The following is an 18,911-nucleotide window of genomic DNA, read 5'->3' as shown; positions in this document are numbered from 1 at the left end:
TCCCAGACGACAGGGAGAAACTGTCTCACAGGCCCTCACCTGCTAAGTCAAACCAGGGGACTCCAGGGCAAGGAACTGCTTTCACTACAAGGCTGGTACCCACCGACAGCACCTGTTTCCACTTGGCCAAGCAAGAATCAAAGAACCCTGTGGCCTAAGGCCCGCTGTCTGGGGCACTTGCTTGGTTTGAGATGTGTCAAATTACTCTGTTCTGGGAGGGACAGGAAGAACAAAGAAGGGAAACAAAGTCTCCAGAAACCTCCCCGGTCCCCACAGCACGGAGATCAGGAGGGAAGCAGCAGCTCCTACCACCCACGCCTGCAGCGCCCTGTGCCGCACTCTCTGCTGGTGGTGCAGATCTGCTTGCATCAGCTTCCGCCGCTCTGCTCCCCGCAGGGCCAGGCGCTGCAGACAGAGGAGAAAGTGGCCACCGTGGGCTGGGGTCTGAGTTGGGGGTGGCTTCCTGCTTTGCCTCCGTTTTATATGTCATCTGTGTGAGTGTAAATTACTTAACCTCTCTGGCCCCATCTATAAATATGCGCTTCTTAGGGGTTCTGTGATGACTGGATGAGGCAAGTGCTTGATTTGCAGTAAATGCTCAATTGTGAGTTTAAACGTTTTTTACACTCAGTAGGACTCCTGTAAATGGTTAGATCAGGAATTTTAGACGCAGTAAGTTCAAATAAGAACAGCCTAGTATCTGAAAGAACACAAACTTTTGAGCCAATCATCTCATAAAACTGAGTTAACACTTTATGTGCTGCCTGTTCTCTTCCTTCAGCTCAGAGGTAGGTGGTGTGGCCCATACATCGCCCGAGTCCCGCTGACACACGGCCCACCTGTCCAAAAGTCATACACAGGTGGCACTCGCAACAAAGCCTTACCTCCCTCCACTGGCTCCAGGCCCAGCGCAGCAGCTGGGCCATGTGGAATTCTGCTGCCCGCACCCTGCCCGTCCTCCTGTGGGGAGATGGCAGAGCTCAGTGCTGCAGCCCCCACCCAGCAAGGGCACCCTCTACGGGCTCCTCCTCACAGTCCATGGCCCTACCTGGTTAAGTTTTGGGGGGAGCAGAGACCCTCTCTGAAGAGCTGCCAAAGAACTTGCACTCTCGGAAAAAAGCACCTATGATCACATGTTGGCCTACTTCCCAGGGCTTCAAGTGCCACTGAAGCTCACATGTGCAGGTGTGAAGCCCCCGACTGAGAAAGTGGTTAAACATGGTCAGAGTTTGACAGGGAGTGAGATCCTCAGAACACACAGTGGATACTGAAAGGCCCCAAAGCAGGACAGCCTCTGCAGTGGACACATGGGCTGCCTACCCTTCTCTAACTACGTGGTGTGGTTAAAAACTGCCACAGCCCACCCACTGGCCACAGCTGCTGGTCCCTATCCCTTATCTGCAGTGGTCAGCTATCACAGCATGGGCCCATCAGTTTATTCCCTGCTATGGCCACTTTTGTTTGTTTGAGGCAGAGTCTTGCTCTGTTGCCCAGGCTGGAGTGTAGCGGTGCCATCTCGGTTCACTGCCACCTTCGCCTGCTGGGTTCACACAATTTTCATGCTTCACTCTCCTGAGTAATTGGGATTCCAGGCTTGTGCCACCACGCCTGGCTAATTTTTGTATTTTTAGTAGAGATGGGGTTTTGCCATGTTGGCCAGGCTGGTCTAGAACTCATCAGCTCAAGTGATCCACCTGCCTCGGCCTCCCAACCTGGCTATGGTCACTTCGAATGGGCCCCAAGTGTAAGCAGGATGTGGCCAATGAGCAGGACCTTCCCGATCCACTGAGAACTTCTATGCCCAGCCAAATTCCTGAGGCTGTGAGTTCCATGAGGTACCCCAAGGTCCTGCTGTTACAACCCTTTTTTTTTTTGAGACGGAGTTTCGCTCTTGTTGCCCAGGCTAGAGTACAATGGTGCGATCTTGGCCCATCATAACCTCCACCTCCCGGGTTCAAGCGATTCTCCTACCTCAGCTTCCCTAGTAGCTGGGACTACAGGCATGCAGCACCATGCCCGGCTAATTTTGGATTTTTAGTAGAGACGGGGTTTCTCCATGTTGGTCAGGCGGGTCTCCAACTCCCGACCTCTGGTGATCTGCTCACCTCAGCCTCCTGAAGTGCTGGGATTACAGGCGTGAGCCACTGCACCCGGCCAACCTAGTTTTAGTTAGACTCTTTTAGGTTGAACTTCCAGAACTCAAAACCAGAGTCTGGGGTAAAGCAATCCTCCAGACAGGCACTTGGAGCTGATGGTGCTGCTGGTACAATCAAAGCTGGCCTGGGATAGAAAGGCTTTTAAGGCAGAACTGGCCACTCACTCTGTTCTGAGCCCTTGGGCACTTTCCCTCCAGAGGCAGAAAGCTTTCTTGAGCCGCCCATGGCGGTGGTGAGCACAGGCCACTGTTTGCCACTCCTGCTCCTGGTGACGTGCTGCTGCCTGCTGGTGCCACGTGAACCAAGACCTATGCAGAAGCTGTCGCTCTGCATGAAGGATGGCCTGAGGCAGGACAGGAAGGAGAGAACAGAATAAGTCAAATAGGAGAGAGGCACAGAAGCCAGGAAAGAATTTACAGGCCACAAATAATGACTAAGGCAAAAGGAATGGACGTCAGAATGTGGTACAGCCCAGAAGCTGTCTGTAGGCTCCACTGAGAAAGGACAGATGCCCCAGAGCCTGCCCTGCCTCAAGAGTCAGACAGGAGCCCTCTAGTGAGGTCCGAGCAACTTCCTGAGGAGAGGAGACCATGAGTGCAATGGCTTGAATCAGATCCTGCCCATCCACACAGCTCCTCAGGGGCAGCCACTTACCATTCTCTCTGCCAGGCAGTTTTCTTGATGCTGAAATGTCTTCTGCCTCCAGATAGAAAATACCTGCTTCTCTAATGTCTCCCTAAAAAACAAGGACGAATGTAAAGCACTTAACAAAACCAAAAATTAACCCAAACAGAACTAGAAGTTCCAAATAATTGGATTTTTCCTTTTATACCATGCTATTGTATAAGAGGTGAGTTAAGTGGCTGGGCACAGTGGCCCATGTCTGTAATCCTAATACTTTGGGAGGCCAAGGCAGGAGGACTGCTGGAGGCCAAGACTAGCCTGGGCAACATAGCAAGACTCCATCTCTACAAAAAAACTTAACAATTGCTGGGTGTGATAGTGTGTGCCTGTAGTCCCAACTACCTGGGAGGCGGAGGTGGGAGGATCGCCTGAGCCCAGGAGCTTGAGGCTCTGGTGAACTATGATCATGCCACTCCACTCCAGCCTGGGCAATAGAGTGAGACCCTGTCTCTGAAAAAAAGAAAAGAGGTGAATAAGCTTAGATGAGGGAGAAAGCAACACAAAGAGAAAGGGAAGGAAAGCAGACAGCCAAAAACCCTCAAACTTTTAAAAAGGCCAACATTTTCCAAGTTATTTCTGGTATCAGCCAAGCCTTCACCCCGTACGAAAAAGAGCCCGACCCTGAGGCCCTAGGTCTTCATTAATTCTATACTGACTTAACAACACTGATAAAGGATTGTTGGGGGAGGCCTTTCCAGTGCACACTGACCAATCGTTTGGGGACTTGTTGAAAAACAAGGGGCAGACCCCTAAGGCTGACTGAGCAAGTCTGAGGGGGGTCCCAGGAAATTGTATTTTAAACAAGTGTTCCAGGTGAATTAGGAAAGTAGAAAGGTTTGGGAACCACTGTTTTGCCATCTCTGCCTAGGCCTACCAGATCACCACTAACAACATCAAATCCTGTAACAGCAGTGCTGGGACAACTGACCAATAGCCACTAGGGGCTCCATGCTGGTGGAGCCACAGGATCCGTGTTCAGCACTGCGGGACCTCGCTCCCCTGACATTTAACACATAAGACACATCACTTAAAGCAAAGATTCCACTTCCAGGCAGAACACAGTCACTGGTCTTGGACCTACCCTCTGGCCATATATGACAAAACTAGACAAAACATATGTGGCAACTGTCTTCAGGCGCTGGACAGTAAGTGTAGATTTTGATGCTGAAAAGACAGGACACAGGCAAGGTGAGCCCCCAGGCTGCCCAGACTTTCTGCCTGGGGGTACCTTCTCAACAGTGAAAGGAAGGGAGGCTGAGCAGAGCCTCCCTCAGCCTCAGTAAGCTGACGAGGCAAAGACTGGAGTTCATGACTGCCAGAGGGCCTGGAATTTGGGGGCAGGGTACTAGAAAGGAGACAGCTGAACAGAGGGAAGTACCCAAAATTTCACTGAGATTGTCCCAGGTCCTCAGATGAGGGCCACACGTGCAGACTCCTGGAGGCCTAGCAGAGAGTGACTGTGCAGGGCCAAGAGGAGAACAGAGACAGGAGAAGCAAGACAGGCTTGTAAGATGGAGCTCTGGCCCAGACAGAGCTGAGAGACCAGACACAGAAGCTGAGATCGTTCGACCCCAGTTGACCTTAGTATAAAAACACTAAAAGATCATCTTTAGGCTGAAGGGAAATGATACAGATGAACATTCAAATGTATAGGAAGACACAAGGAACACTGGAAAGGGAAAATATGTGGGTAAATGTAAAAGGCTGCATTTTTTCCTTCTCAATTTATAAAAAGAGTACTGATTATTTAAAGCAAAAATAGTAACGTTGTAGGCTGTGTGCATGGTGGCTCATGCCTGTAATCCTAACACTTCAGGAGGCTGAGGCAGGAGGACTGCTTGAACTCAAGAGTTCAAAACCAGCCTGGGCAACAGTGAGACCTCGTCTCTACAATCAACCATCAGACATAAAATGCACGACAAAAAGTACCACTGGTTGGGGGTGGTGGCTCACTCCTGTAATCCCAGCACTTTGAAAGGCTGAGGCAGGGGGATGTCTGGAGCCCAGAAGTTTAAGACCAGCCTGGACAACATAGTGAGACCCCACAATGTTTATTTCTAAAAATAATAATAATATCATCAAGGATGGAAACAAAATAGAATTTTATTGTTTTTATGTTCTTGCACTAAACATGAAATGATATATTAATTCTAAACAGAAATGGGCCAGGCATGGTGGCTCACACCTATAATCCCAGAACAGTAAGAGGCCATGGCAGGAGGATCACTTGAGCCCAGGAGTTTGAGACCAGCCTGGGGGACATAGTGAGACCCTTTCTCTACAAAAATTAGAAAAAAAAAATTAGTTTGGTATGGCAGCACACATCTGTAGTCCCAGCTGCCTGGGAGGCTGAGGTGCATGTATCACTTTAGCCCAGAAGGAAGAGGCTGCAGTGAGCCAAAATTGTGCCACTGCACTTCAGCCTGGGTGACAGGACAAGCTCCTGTCTCTAAAACATAAACAGATAGATACATAGACAGACAAACAGAGAGATACATACATACAAACAACTGTAATAAGGATGCACACTGTAATTCCTAAAACAATCTAAAAACTACAAATAATACAGAGCTAAAAAGTTGATGCAGGAAATACAATACTAAAAAAATTTAAATGAACCCTTAAAAAGGCAGAAAAAAGGCTGGGCGCAGTGGCTCATGCCTGTAATCCTAGCACTTTGGGAGGCTGAGGCGGGTGGATCACGAGCTCAGGAGATTGAGACCATCCTGGCCAACATGGTGAAACCCTGTCTCTAATAAAATACAAAAAAATAGCTGGGCGTGGTGGTGCATGCCTGTAGTCCCAGCTACTCAGGAGGCTGAGGCAGGGGAATCACTCGAACCCGGGAGGCAGAGGTTTCAGTGAGTCAAGATCGCGCCATTGCACTCCAGCCTGGCGACAGAGTAAGACTCTATCTAAAAAAAAAAAAAAAAAAAGGAAGAGAGAAACAAAAAACAGATGTAGACATCAGCCCAACCATATCAGTGATTACACTAAATATAAATGAACCAAACAACTCAATGAGAGAATAAAGTCTTTTTGGCCAGGCATGGTGGCTCACACCTATAATTCCAATACTTTGGGAGGCGGAGGTGGGTCGATCACGAGGTCAAGAGATCGAGACCATCCTGGCCAACATGGTGAAACCCTGTCTCTACTAAAAATACAAAAATTAGCTGGGCGTGGTGGCGCGTGCCTATAGTTCCAGCTACTTGGGAGGCTGAGGCAGGAGAATCGCTTAAACCTGGGAGGCAGAGGTTGCAGTGAGGCGAGATCGCACCACTCCCACTGCACTCCAGCCTGGCAACACAGCGAGACTCCATCTCAAAAAAAAAAAAAGGCTTTTCAACAAACGGTGCTGGAAAAACCTGATAAACACTGAAAAAAATAAACCTTGACTCCTACGTCATACCATACATAGAAAAAAATTTAAGATAATCATTGACCTAAATGCAAATGCTAAAACTATAAAGCTTCCAGATAAAATATAGGAAAATATCTTTTCAGATCTTACAGTAGCAAGTATTTCTTAGGGAGGACCCTAAAATCACTAAGCATTAAAAAAAAGGATAAATTGGGCCAGGCGTGGTGGGTCACACCGGTAATCCCAGCACTTTGGGAGGCTGAGGTGGGCAGATCATGAGGTCAGGAGTTTAAGACTAGCCTGACGAACATGGTGAAATCCTGTCTCTACAAAAATTAGCCGGGCATGGTGCTGTGCACTTGTAATCCCAGCTACTCAGGAGGCTGAGGCAGGAGAAGTGCTTGAACCTGGGAGACGGAGGTTGCAGTGAGCTGAGATTGCGCCACTGCACTCCAGCCTGGGCAACAGAGTGAGACTCTATCTCAAAGAAAAAAGATCAGTTGGACTTATCAATCCAACAGAAATCAAACACTTCTGCTCACCAAAAAAAAAACAAAAAAAAAACAAAAAAAAAACCTATTCAGCCAAGCGTAGTGGCTCATGCCTGTAATTCCAGCACCCTGGGAGGCCAAAGAGGGTGGATTACCTGAGGTCAGGAGTTCAAGACCAGCCTGGCCAACATGGTGAAACCCCGTCTCTACTAAAAATACAAAAAATTAGCCAGGCGTGGTAGCGGGCGCCTGTAGTCCCAGCTACTCAGGAGACTGGGGCACAAGAATCGCTTGAACCTGGGAGGCAGAGGTTGTAGCGAGCCTGAGATCGCGCCATTGCACTCCAGCCTGGGCAACAAGAACGATACTCCATCTGAAAACAAAACAAAACAAAACAAAACACGCAAAACCAACGATGATGACTGAAATCAGAACACTGGTTACCCATGCAGGGTAGAGACTGACTGGAGGGATGTGAAGGAACTTTCTGGGGTAATAGAAATGTTCTATATCTTGACTGGAGTGTTGATTATATAGGCGTATAAATTATGGAAACTCGGCCAGGCATGGTGGCTCATGCCTGTAATCTCATCTCTTTCGGAGGCCAAGGCGGGCAGATCACGAGGTCAGGAGATTAAGAACATCCTGGCTAACACGGTGAAACCCCGTCTCTACTAAAACAAAAAAATACAAAAAATTAGCCAGCCGTGGTGGTGGGCGCCTGTAGTCCCAGCTACTCGGGAGGCTGAGGCTGAAGAATGGCATGAACCTGGAAGGTGGAGCTTGCAGTGAGCCGAGATCGCACCACTGCACTCCAGCCTGGGCGATAGAGTGAGACTCTGTCTCAAAAAATAAAAATAAAAAAATTATGAAAACTCATCAAATTTTATTTAAAATCTATGCCTTTCACTGTATATACATTTTATCTCAATTAAAATAAAAGGCAAACCAGTTTTGTCTCATTCTCAGTACCTTTCACTGGAGGGTTGTAAGTTTTATATAGCTTTAAAATATATAGTTTTAAAATTTACATAAAAATTTTATAAATAAAAATTATTTTTAGCCATAATTCATGAGATTCCATCATAAAATCTGCCTATATTCCTAAAACATTAAAAAATACCCTAAGAATATCAAAGATACATATTTATTTGGAACTTTAATTTGCTAAACTCCAAACCAATCCTCTGAACATGTACTTACCATGAGAGTCACAAATTAAACCAACTCCAGGGGCCAGAGTAGATAGTTCATATTTTTGTGCCAGGCCCTTGGCTTGTATTTTACATGTATTATCCCATTTCATTTTCATGACAACCATATGAGATAGAGACTACGGCCACGTCATCTCAATTTTACATTCGAGGACACTGAAGCTCAGAGACAGACTGACTTGTCCAGGGTCACAAAGCTGGCAAGTAACAGAGCATAGGTCGGAACTCAGGCTTGTCCAGCTTCTAAGCCAGACTCTCAGTCACTCTGCTCATGAACAAGGAAAACAGGAATCTGAAAAACCAAGTTTCGTAAAAAGGTCCAACCAAGCCAAAACAGGTAAAAATCTAGATCAGGCCTACATCATCCTGCAAGCCTCCTGGCTATACCCTGTCTCCAAGTCACCCTCCGCCCTTTTTCTCCAGAGTGATAGCTCTAAAACCACCCAAAACTGCTCCCTAGCAAAAATCCCTTAAAGGCTCCTCTTGGCTATTTTGAAGGTACTTTTAATTTTTGGTTCTCACAGCATACAAAATACAAAAAAATAATAGAACCAAGCATGGCTACTTGTTAGTAAAAAAAGAAAGGGGTACTGTGTGTGTGTGTTTTAAGTACTGAAGCCATTTTTTTTTTTTTTTTTTTTTTTTTTTTTTGAGGCGGAGTCTCGCTCTGTCGCCCGGACTGGAGTACAGTGGCCAGATCTCAGCTCACTGCAAGCTCCGCCTCCCGGGTTTACGCCATTCTCCTGCCTCAGCCTCCCGAGTAGCTGGGACTACAGGCGCCTGCCACCTCGCCCGGCTAGTTTTTGTATTTTTAGTAGAGACGGGGTTTCACCGTGTTAGCCAGGATGGCCTCGATCTCCTGACCTCGTGATCCGCCCTTCTCGGCCTCCCAAAGTGCTGGGATTACAGGCTTGAGCCACCGCGCCCGGCGCCATTTTTTTTTTTTTGAGATGGAATCTTGCTCTGTTGCCCAGGTTGGAGTGCAGTGGTGCGATCTTGGCTCACTGCAACCTCCATCTCCTAGGTTCAAGTGATTCTCCTGCCTCAGCCTCCCAAGTAGCTGGGATGTGTGCCACCACACCTGGCCAATTTTTATATTTTTAGTAGAGATGGGGTTTTGCCATGTTGGTCAGACTGGTCTCGAACTTCTGACCTCAGGTGATCTGCCTGCCTCAGCTTCCCAAAGTACTGGGATTACAGGTGTGAGCCACTGCATCCAGCCTGAAGCCAGCTTTTTTTTTTTTTTTTTTTTTTTTTTTTTTTTTTTTTGAGACGGAGTCTCACTCTGTGGCCCGGACTGGAGTGCAGTGGCCGGATCTCAGCTCACTGCAAGCTCCGCCTCCCGGGTTCACGCCATTCTCCTGCCTCAGCCTCTCGAGTAGCTGGGACTACAGGCGCCCGCCACCTCGCCCGGCTAGTTTTTGTATTTTTAGTAGAGACAGGGTTTCACCGTGTTAGCCAGGATGGTCTCGATCTCCTGACCTCGTGATCCGCCCGTCTCAGCCTCCCAAAGTGCTGGGATTACAGGCTTGAGCCACCGCGCCCGGCCAAAGCCAGCTATTTTTTGAAAGAATCTTATACCAGCCCACAATATAGGACCTACGTAAAGGCAAAGCTGCTCTGTCTGCAGAAGCTGGAAGAGACAAGAGTTGTCCTTTCATCAGCCTATATTCCCCGTGGCCACCACCTAAAACCATCTCCCTGGACTTCATGCTAAGGAACCCAGAGTTTTGGCTAATCTCAAACTAGCATTCAAAATCCTCCAGATAGATAGATGGACAGGCAATTAATTAATTAATTAACTTATTTATGTATTTATTTATTTATTTCGAGATGGAGTCTCACTCTGTTGTCCAAGGCTGGAGTGCAGTGGCACTATCTCAACTCACTGTAACCTCTGCCTCCTGGGTTAAAGCGATTCTTGTGCCTCAGCCTCCAGAGTAGCTGGGATTACAAGCATGCGCCACCACACCCTGCTAATTTTTGTATTTTTAGTAGAGACAGGGTTTCACCATGTTGGCCAGGCTGGTCTGAAACTCCTGACCTCAAATGATCCACCCACCTCGGCCTCCCAAAGTGCTGCGATTACAGGCATGAGCCACCGCACCTGGCCTGAAATTCTCCAGATTTAAGATGACTGCAACTTCTCCCAATGCATGCCCCTCTATCTCACCTCTCTGTCCTAAGATAAAGTACACTGAACTTAAGGTTTCCAAAACTGTCACTTTACTAGTTCCATGCACCTGCTCAAATATCTGTTGAATATCTATCTATAGGGTCAGCCCAATCCCTTCAGTCTGGGCCTCCCCATCTTGCCCACTCCAGCCACCATCCTCACCCTCTCACTCACAGGAAGCCTCTCCCAGATACTTCCATGCTCAGCCTCCCTCGGCACTAGCTCTGAGCGCTGAAAGAACTTGTGGCTGACATGACTGGGGACACATGGATCTATTCTCTTGAATTAGTTCTCAGTTGTTTCTTGTATGTCAATCTTATCTCCTCACAAAAATTTCACCCTCCTACAAAATCATCAAAAAGCTCTTCCTCTTGATCAAGAAGAAAGTACCTGGACTTTGGAACTGGAGATGTGAATTTAAACCCTGGCTGCGCCACTTACTAGCTGTGTTACCAATTATCATTTTGAACATGATCTCTCAGGATGGCTGTGGAAAGGAAATTATTAATGAAGATAATGATGCCATCGGCAGAATGAGTTTATTTGTTTTCTGTCTTCCATCACACAATGCCCAACACAGTGGCAGACATACAGTTAGTGATTAATAATTTCTTCATTACAGACCGGGCGTGGTGGCTCATGCCAATAATCCCAGCACTTTGGAGGCCAAGGTGGGCGGATCACAAGGTTAGGAGTTCGAGACCAGCCTGGCCAACACAGTGAAACCCTGTTTCTACTAAAGACACAAAAAATTAGCTGGGCATAGTGGCGCACACCTGTAATCACAGCTACTTGGGAGGCTGAGGCAGGAGAACTGCTTGAACCCAGGATGTGAAATTTGCCGTGAGTTGAGATCATGCCATTGCACACCAGCCTGGATGAGACTCCATCTCAAAAATGAATAAATAAATAATAATTTCTTCCTTATGTCTCACCACATACTAAGAACCTGCTGTGGGCAAGTTTGCCCCTTGTGGGAACTAAAAAGATGTAGCTCTGCTCCTTGAGCTTTCTAATTTTTTTTTTTTTGAGACGGAGTCTTGCCCTGTTACCTGGGCTAGAGTGCAATGGCACAATCTTGACTCACTGCAACCTCTGCCTCCCGGGTTCAATCAATTCTACTGCCTCAGCCTCCTAAGTAGCTGAGATTACAGACATATGCCACCACTCCAGGCTAATTTTTGTATCTTTAGTAGAGATATGGTTTCACCATGTTGGCCAGGCTGGTCTTGAATTCCTGACCTTGTGATCGGCCTGCCCTGGCCTTCTGAAGTGCTGGGATTACAGGCGTGAGCCACCGCGCCCGGCCTGACCTTTGTAGTTTTGTTGATGACTATAATTTCAAGACTTCAAAAAGCCAGGTTTAGCAGAATAGGAATGAAGTGTTTCGGGGAAATGACACTCAAGAATGTCTGCCAAGGTGATGCAAGGTCTACCATGCTCTGATCCGGAAAGCTAATGAGCTGCTTTAATGGAGCTCTCAGTGGCTAATGATGAAACAGGCTGTTTTGAAAGCCCTTGCAATAAAGATGGACAAAAGATTTCCCAGGGGAAATACTATCTTGTCTTTTCCTGCTAGATGAAATCAATGAGCCCACATTATTGAAAATCCAGGAAGTACTAGGGCCTGAGGTCTGGGAAGCCGAAAAGCACAGCAAATGGGCTGCGTGATTGGCAGAGTTAGATTTGAGACACCTGCCCCAGTGCAGACAGGAGCTGAGCAGCATACCTGTGGAAACGTGTTGCTTTTGCATTGAGGACACTATCCTGCTGGCGCCATCGCCAGAGTCTCTTCCACGTGTGGAAGGCAGCAGGCAGGGTTCTCTGCTGGAAATGACCATCCGCTCTGGCCTGTAGCAGCTGAAGTAAAACAAAGAATGACCATTGCACTTAACTTTTTTTTTTTTTTTTTTTAAATATGACCTTTCAGGGTTACACTCTTGTGGGAGGATTGCTTCCTATATAATAAAAATGAGAAAAAGATGAAAATTATTATCTTTGCCAATATGCTAGAAGAAAAATGAAAGAGGTGAAAACATTTTCACTTAAACATTGGTTAAACATTTCTGCAAATACATACACACACACTCTCTCTCTCTCTCTCTTCCCCATGGCTTAGGTGTTCATACCCATTACCTGTTTCACTGTCTGTTAGCATGCGACTCACTGATATGTATAGGGTTTTCAAACCTAAACAATTTATTAGTCCTTTGTCACGTGTTATAAATCTAAATATTTCCCCACTCCACAATATTTATCTTTTGATTTTGTTTACAGTGTTTGTCATACACATTTATGTAATTATAAAAGTCTACTATTTTACTGATACATCAGTAGGTAAGACAGACAATGGACGTAAGAATACACTGTATATGCCTCCATGATCCAAAACTTGGGGGGAAAAAGCATATATGCATGTGTAGAGGTTTTTTTTTTTTTAGACAGTCTCACTCTGTTGCCAGGCTGGAGTGCAGTGGCACAATCTCAGCTCACTGCAACCTCCGCCTCCCGGGTTCAAGCGATTCTCCTGCCTCCGCCTCCCAAGTACCTGGGACTATAAGGCACGTGCCACCACACCCAGCTACTTTTTGTACTTTTTAGTAGAGACGGGGTTTCAACATGTTGACCAGAATGGTCCTGATACCCTGACCTCACGATTCGCCTGCCTTGGCCTCCCAAAGTGCTGGGATTACAGGTGTGAGCCACCGTACCCGGCCAACATGTGTAGAGGTTTTAAAAACACGGCTACAAATTCTTTGATCTTCCTTCACTGAGAAGTGATCTATGTTTCCTCCCCTTGCATCTGGCTGGGATAGTGACTGCTCTGACGAATAGGGCATGGTAAAAGTGACACTATGTGAGTTCTGAGGCTATATAAAGAGCCACAGAGCTTCTGACTTGTTCTGGAACACTCATTTTGAAGCTCTGATGGCTGACTACCCCAAGGCCACCATGCTGCAAAGAAGCCCAAGCCTCACAAAGAGGTCGTATACAGGTTCTCTGGCTAACATTCCCAGTTGAGCCCAGTCTTTGAGTCATTCTAGTCCAGGATCTAGAGATGTATGAAGAAACTTCTAGATGATTCTAACCCCTTGCCGTTAGAATCTTTTCAGCTGAGGCTGATTTTGGAGCAGAAACCAACCATTCCCAGAATGTTCTGTCTCAATCTTTGAGAATCCATAAAGCATAATAGAATGGTTGTTGTCTTATACCACTGAATTTGGGGTGATTTTTTACACAGCAATAGATAACTGGATCAGTATGCATATGTATATGTATATGAATAGATGGGTACATACACTCCTACCCCCACAGAGGAAGAGAGATACCAGCTTTACCCATTAAATGTCATGAATGGTTTCATTTTTTCTTCTTCATGTCTTTTTATACTTCCTAAATTCTCTATAATATCTACACATTGCTTTTCTTTCCTTTTTTTTTTTTTTTAATGGGCATTTTCAAATGCAAGCAAAAGTAGAAGCTGACAGTATAATGAATACCTATTACCCTACCACCCAGCTTCAACAGTTAGCAAACAATTCGCCATCTTGCAGAGCACCATCCTTTGGTATTCGTGGGGGACTGGTCCAGGGTCCCTCTCAGATACCAAAATCCATGGATACTCAAGTCTCTTATATAAAATGGTATAGCAGGCCAGGTGCAGTGGCTCACGCCTGTACTCCTAGCACTTTGGGAGACTGAGGCAGGCAGAGCTCAGGAGTTTGAGACCAGCCTGGGTAACATGGCGACACCCCACCTCTACAAAAAAATTACAAAAATTAGCTGGGCATGGTGGCTTGCACCTGTAGTCCCAGCTATTTGGGAGGCTGAGGCAGGAGAATCGCTTGAACCTGGGGAGAGTGAAGCTGCCGTGAGCCAAGATCATGCCACTGTACTCCAGCCTGGGTGACAAAGTGAGACCTGTCTCAAAAACAAAATAAAACAAAAAACTAACAACAACAACAACAAAAAATTGATGTGGCATCTGCATATAACCTAGGCGATCCTCCTGTATACATCTCTAGATTACTCATAATACCTAACACAATGTAAATGCTATGTAAATAGCTGTTATACTATATTGTTTATATATTGTTTAGGGACTACTGACAAGAAAAAAAGGTCTGTATATGTTCAGTACAGACACAACCATTCTTTTTTTCTCTGAATACTTTTTATCCATGGTTGGTTGAATCCACGGATGTGGAACCCACAGATACAGAGGGCTGACTGTATGTTACTTTTTCAAAAGGAAGAAACCCACAAAAAATAATATTTTTATCTTGTCTAAGAATAGAAAGAACTGACATGCTCCTGGGATACCTATACCGAGAGGTGATATTCAGATTGTTAGCTAAAGGTTTAGGAATGACTAAGCAGTGCTCTTCTTATTTTTCAGACCTGCTACACCTTTGAAAGCAGGCCATGCTAGATCAGCTGAGAGATGAAAATGCTGACCCCAGACTGTCTGCCAGTGTTCGGCCCCTGTGTCAAGGAGAGTGCTCGTTTTCCAGGAAGGAAATAAAAGAGACCCTCAGCTTTCCACCTTGAATAAATACAACCTTTCAACTCTGACACTCAGTCTTTTTCTGAAAGGCTTTCCTACATTCTGGTGAACTTGCATTACTTGAACTTAAGATAACAAGTGGCAATGTCTTTTCAAAGCCAGTAACATAATCCAAAGGCATGTCAAAGAATGCAGTGACTCTAGCATTTCCTAAGTGTGGGAGGCAAGAGTGACGCAAAAAGAGGCCATGCCCTACAGCATCCAAGCTCTACCAATTGATATCATCCTTGGAAAAAAGCTCTAAAGAAATCAACGGCAGTTCATTTGTTAGTCTGTGCATTCATTCATCCAAATATTAGCACATACCCCATGCCAAGCACTGTGTCGGGCTAAGGAGGAAAAAGGGACAGGCTGTACTCTAAAGGACTTCACAGCCTGTGAGGAAAGAGAAGCCAGTGAACAACCACAAGATGAATATTCTGATAAAGCCGTGCCTCAGGGGTAGGGGTGGAGGTGGACTGGCCTGGGGGAGGAGGTGACATCTGAGCTGGAAAGGAGTGTGAAATTGAGAACTGGAGGTACAAAGAGAAGCAGGAGAGATAAGCAGGAGAGCACAGAGGACCTTTAGGGAAGCACTGGCAGCTTAAGCCGTCAGAGTGCAGTTGTGAAGGAACAGAGTGGCAACAGAAAAGGGGAGAGAAACAGACAGGAACCAGCTCCCAAAGGAGTTTGTAGGCCTTGCTAAAAATTTGGATTCTATCCCCAAACTATAGGGAACTAGCTAACAGGTGAATTTAAAGATTCGCCTCTTAGACTCCAGCAGAAGATGGAGGTATGGGTAGGGTGGGCAGCATGAAAATAACTGGGAGGAGTTTGGTTTGTGTCTTCCTCTGTTACACTCCAGAGATGACCAAAAAGGTGGCACTTCTCACAATGGCAGACACCATCAATTGAACCCTTTCCCAGTGAGTGTCAACATGGCCTTGAAATCCTTCTCAGTTCAGCATTCCAGAAGGTACTCCCAACTGGCAGAATGGGCTTGTAAGGTCACACTTATTTGTCACTCTGGTGCTAACGCATGAGCCCTGGGAGAGCAGGAATTTTGTTGACTTTGTATCACGGTTGTATCCTCAGTGCTTAGTGCAGTGTCTGAGGCACAGCAGTTGCTCAGTAAGTATTTCTTAAATTGAATGAATCTATCTTTCTCAATCTGCCTTTACTTATTTGTGGTCCTGACCTCACATCCTCCACCTCCGGGGACACGTGTCTCACACTGTTTAGTACTGGGATGCAGCACTTACGCTCTGCACCTCTCCGTGTATCTCTTGCAGGTCCCACTGGGTGATGGGCTGGCTAACTCAGAGACTAAATGAATTTGAGTAAAGATGTGAATGGCTGATAAGAGCTCAGTACTTTCAGAGAGAACTTGTATTTTCATAGCAGATAAGAAATGGGAATTACGCAGACTTTCTGATATCAGAGGTGGAAACTGGAAGAAATGCCTTTGAGCTTTTTCAACACCCTATCTTCCAAAGAAGAATGACAAGACTTCTTGGCATAGGTCTTTTCCAAGAATCTTTCCAAAGCAAATGGGTCCAAGAATGTAAGCCAAGAGAGCAATCTGCTAAAAAGTACTCCATACCTGCTTGTACCGCCTCTTCTGAGTATACTGCAGCCACAATTTGATACACTTGCACATCAGTGCTATCCTGAAACAAAAGGAAGAACATCACGTTTTTAAAACTTTGTTTTAAGGCAGGTAAATCGGGTACAGTTATTTCCTGTGAGTTAAAGGCACCCCATGGGCTTACTAGTTTCATTCTAGGAGAGAGGGCAATAAGAACCTGGTATCTAATGTAACATCTGTCAACCTCTGATTCTGGACTGTGGATTGCCTACAATGTTGACAACTTTCTTGTGAAACCTAATTAGACCACCAAAAGCACAGTAGCTCTGGAGTTTAGGAAATATGTATGAAGTCCCCTAGATATCCTGAACTTTCTGGTTTCATGGCCAAAGTCTGGGGGTCCATGACATGTTGCCTCTCACACTAGGTTTTGTAAACCAGGGTTTGGAATAATATGTCCTGATAACTCTAAATGAGTCAGTTAATTACTGGAATTCTAACTCATTAAAAAATGCTTCAAAATTGGACATAAACTATGCAAATTAAGTTGATTATACTGTGCATGGAGGGAAAGGGGAGAGCAAAGAAAGGGAGGACATGTTGAACATTTCTGGCAGCAAGAAAGTTCATACTTCCGTGCTCTGCAGAATAAGATCTTACTCCTACTTGTAGGGAGGGGACCAGGCAACTTTTATTTTTCCCTTTATACTTTCCACCCTATACATTCTGAGTTGTCCTCACAGAAATGTAGTGTTTTATTTATTTTAACTGAATGACTAGCGCTAAAATATTGACAACATTCCCTGCACACTTTAAGACCGAGTCACAAATGTCCCTGACCCTTCTCTTTAACACTAGTGCCGGGCGCGGTGGCTCACGCCTGTAATCCCAGCACTTTGGGAGGCCGAGACGGGTGGATCACAAGGTCAGGAGATTGAGACCATCCTGGCTAACACGGTGAAACCCCATCTCTACTAAAAATACAAAAAAAAAATTAGCCGGGCGTGGTAGCAGGCGCCTGTAGTCCCATCTACTCAAGAGGCTGAGGCAGGAGAATGGTATGAACCCAGGAGGCGGAGCTTGCAGTGAGCCAAGATCGCGCCACTGCACTCCAGCCTGGGCGACAGAGCAAAGACTCCGTCTCAAAAAAAAACACTAGTAATGCATGAATTCTAACTTGTGAACATATTGATGCCAGTAGGACCAAGGCAGTGAGCGACCAGGCACATACTTCCGACTATGGTGGCCAAGAACTGATGCACATATGCTTATTCTATCTCCCATCTGATCAGCCAAAATCCCAACAAACGGTTTATAGCACGACCTCCACGTCAGCAGGCCTTTCTGAATCTGCCACACTAACTCATAGAAGGGCAAGCGATTACTCCTGGAAAACAGTAAGTCAGAGGCACAAAGTCCCTGAGAGCCAGGGATGAAGCCAGAGTCCCTACCTGTAGTGGTCCCAGGCAGCACGCAGTAAGGGGAGCTGCTCTCTTTCCTTTTTCTCCTCCATCTGAGACTGCCAGAGGTTCCAGAACCTGTGCAGCAGCTAAAGCACGGTAGGAAGGAAATGGAAATTTACTGAGATGAAAGGTAAAACAGTGAATCCTTACTCCAACAGACTGTGAGCTCCCCCAAAGCAGGAATTACCTCAGTTAGGAGCAGCCAACATACATTGGGCATACAAATTAATGATGGCTGAACTATAGAGCTATTCTGGGTCAACATAAAAGGCAAAAAGATGGTTCTTCCAGTCTATGGAAATCTAGATGAAGAAGCTATTCCTAATCTCACAGAAGACAAGGACATTTCGGAAAGTCATTTTGGAAATTAAAACTGATTTTATTGCATATTCCTACCTATGAAGTAGTCTTGCATAAATGTTTAATTTCAATCTAAACAAGTCCTTAGATGTAACGATTATAGGAACCATGTAGACTAAAGCAAAATTAAATGACATCAAAAGGAAACAATCAGACAAATCAAGAACATAAAACATTGGGCCGGGTGTGGTGGCTCACACCTGTAATCTCAGCACTTTGGGAGGCCGAGGTGGGCGGATCACCCGAGTTCTCAGGAGTTTGAGACCAGCCTGACCAACATGGAGAAACCCTGTCTCTACTAAAAATACAAAATTAGCCGGGCGTGGTGGCACATGCCTGTAATCCCAGCTACTTGGGAGGCTGAGGCAGCAGAATCGCTTAAACCCGGGAGGTGGAGGTTGCAGTAAGCTGAGATCACATGATTGCACTCCAGCCTGGGCAACAAGAGTGAAACTCCATCTCAAAACAACAACCAAAAAAAAAAAAAAAAAAACCACAGAAACAAAAACAAAAGCAAACAAACAAAAACCCCACAATAAAATTCTACAAGGCTAGGCATGGTGGTGTGCACCTGTAGTCCTAGCTCCTCAGGAGGCTGAGGCAGGATATTCTCTTGAGCCCAGGAGGATGAGGCTACAATGACTATGATCGCATCACTGCACTCTAGCCTGGATGACAGAGCGAGACCCTGTCTCTAAAAAGAAATATTATAATAAAAAATAAATTGTATATACAAAATAACTGGCCTGTCCTTTTTTTAAAAATAGGCAATCATTTAAAAAAGTATACATTATGCTAAGTGAAATAAGCCAGCTGCAAAAGGACAAATACTGTATGATTACACCTATGAGGTCTCTAGAATAATCAAG

The 18,911-nt window shown here is 45.8% G+C and overlaps 1 protein-coding gene across 17 annotated transcripts in view; it reads right to left on the bottom strand.

Annotated features, from left to right (window-relative positions):
- Nucleotides 1–18,911, bottom strand: part of SFI1 (SFI1 centrin binding protein) — a 122,572-nt gene that overhangs the window by 18,494 nt on the left and 85,167 nt on the right. For all 17 annotated transcript variants that reach the window (XR_004052649.1, XR_004052650.1, XM_030914657.1 and 14 more), the window contains 7 exons: nt 17,671–17,768; nt 16,235–16,301; nt 11,815–11,945; nt 2,811–2,892; nt 2,321–2,499; nt 885–960; nt 310–405 (listed from right to left, as the gene is read on the bottom strand). Coding sequence is in view for 15 of the 17 variants with exons in the window: in XM_030914657.1 (XP_030770517.1) it covers nt 310–405; nt 885–960; nt 2,321–2,499; nt 2,811–2,892; nt 11,815–11,945; nt 16,235–16,301; nt 17,671–17,768 (729 nt within the window). In the remaining 2 variants the exon portion in view is untranslated. The remainder of the gene's footprint in view (nt 1–309; nt 406–884; nt 961–2,320; nt 2,500–2,810; nt 2,893–11,814; nt 11,946–16,234; nt 16,302–17,670; nt 17,769–18,911) is intronic.

This window comes from Rhinopithecus roxellana, chromosome 13 (genome assembly GCF_007565055.1).
Source record: "Rhinopithecus roxellana isolate Shanxi Qingling chromosome 13, ASM756505v1, whole genome shotgun sequence".
Taxonomy (NCBI): domain Eukaryota; kingdom Metazoa; phylum Chordata; class Mammalia; order Primates; family Cercopithecidae; genus Rhinopithecus; species Rhinopithecus roxellana.
The sequence above is the reverse complement of the archived record's forward strand: the minus strand, read 5'-3'. Positions and strand labels throughout refer to the sequence as shown.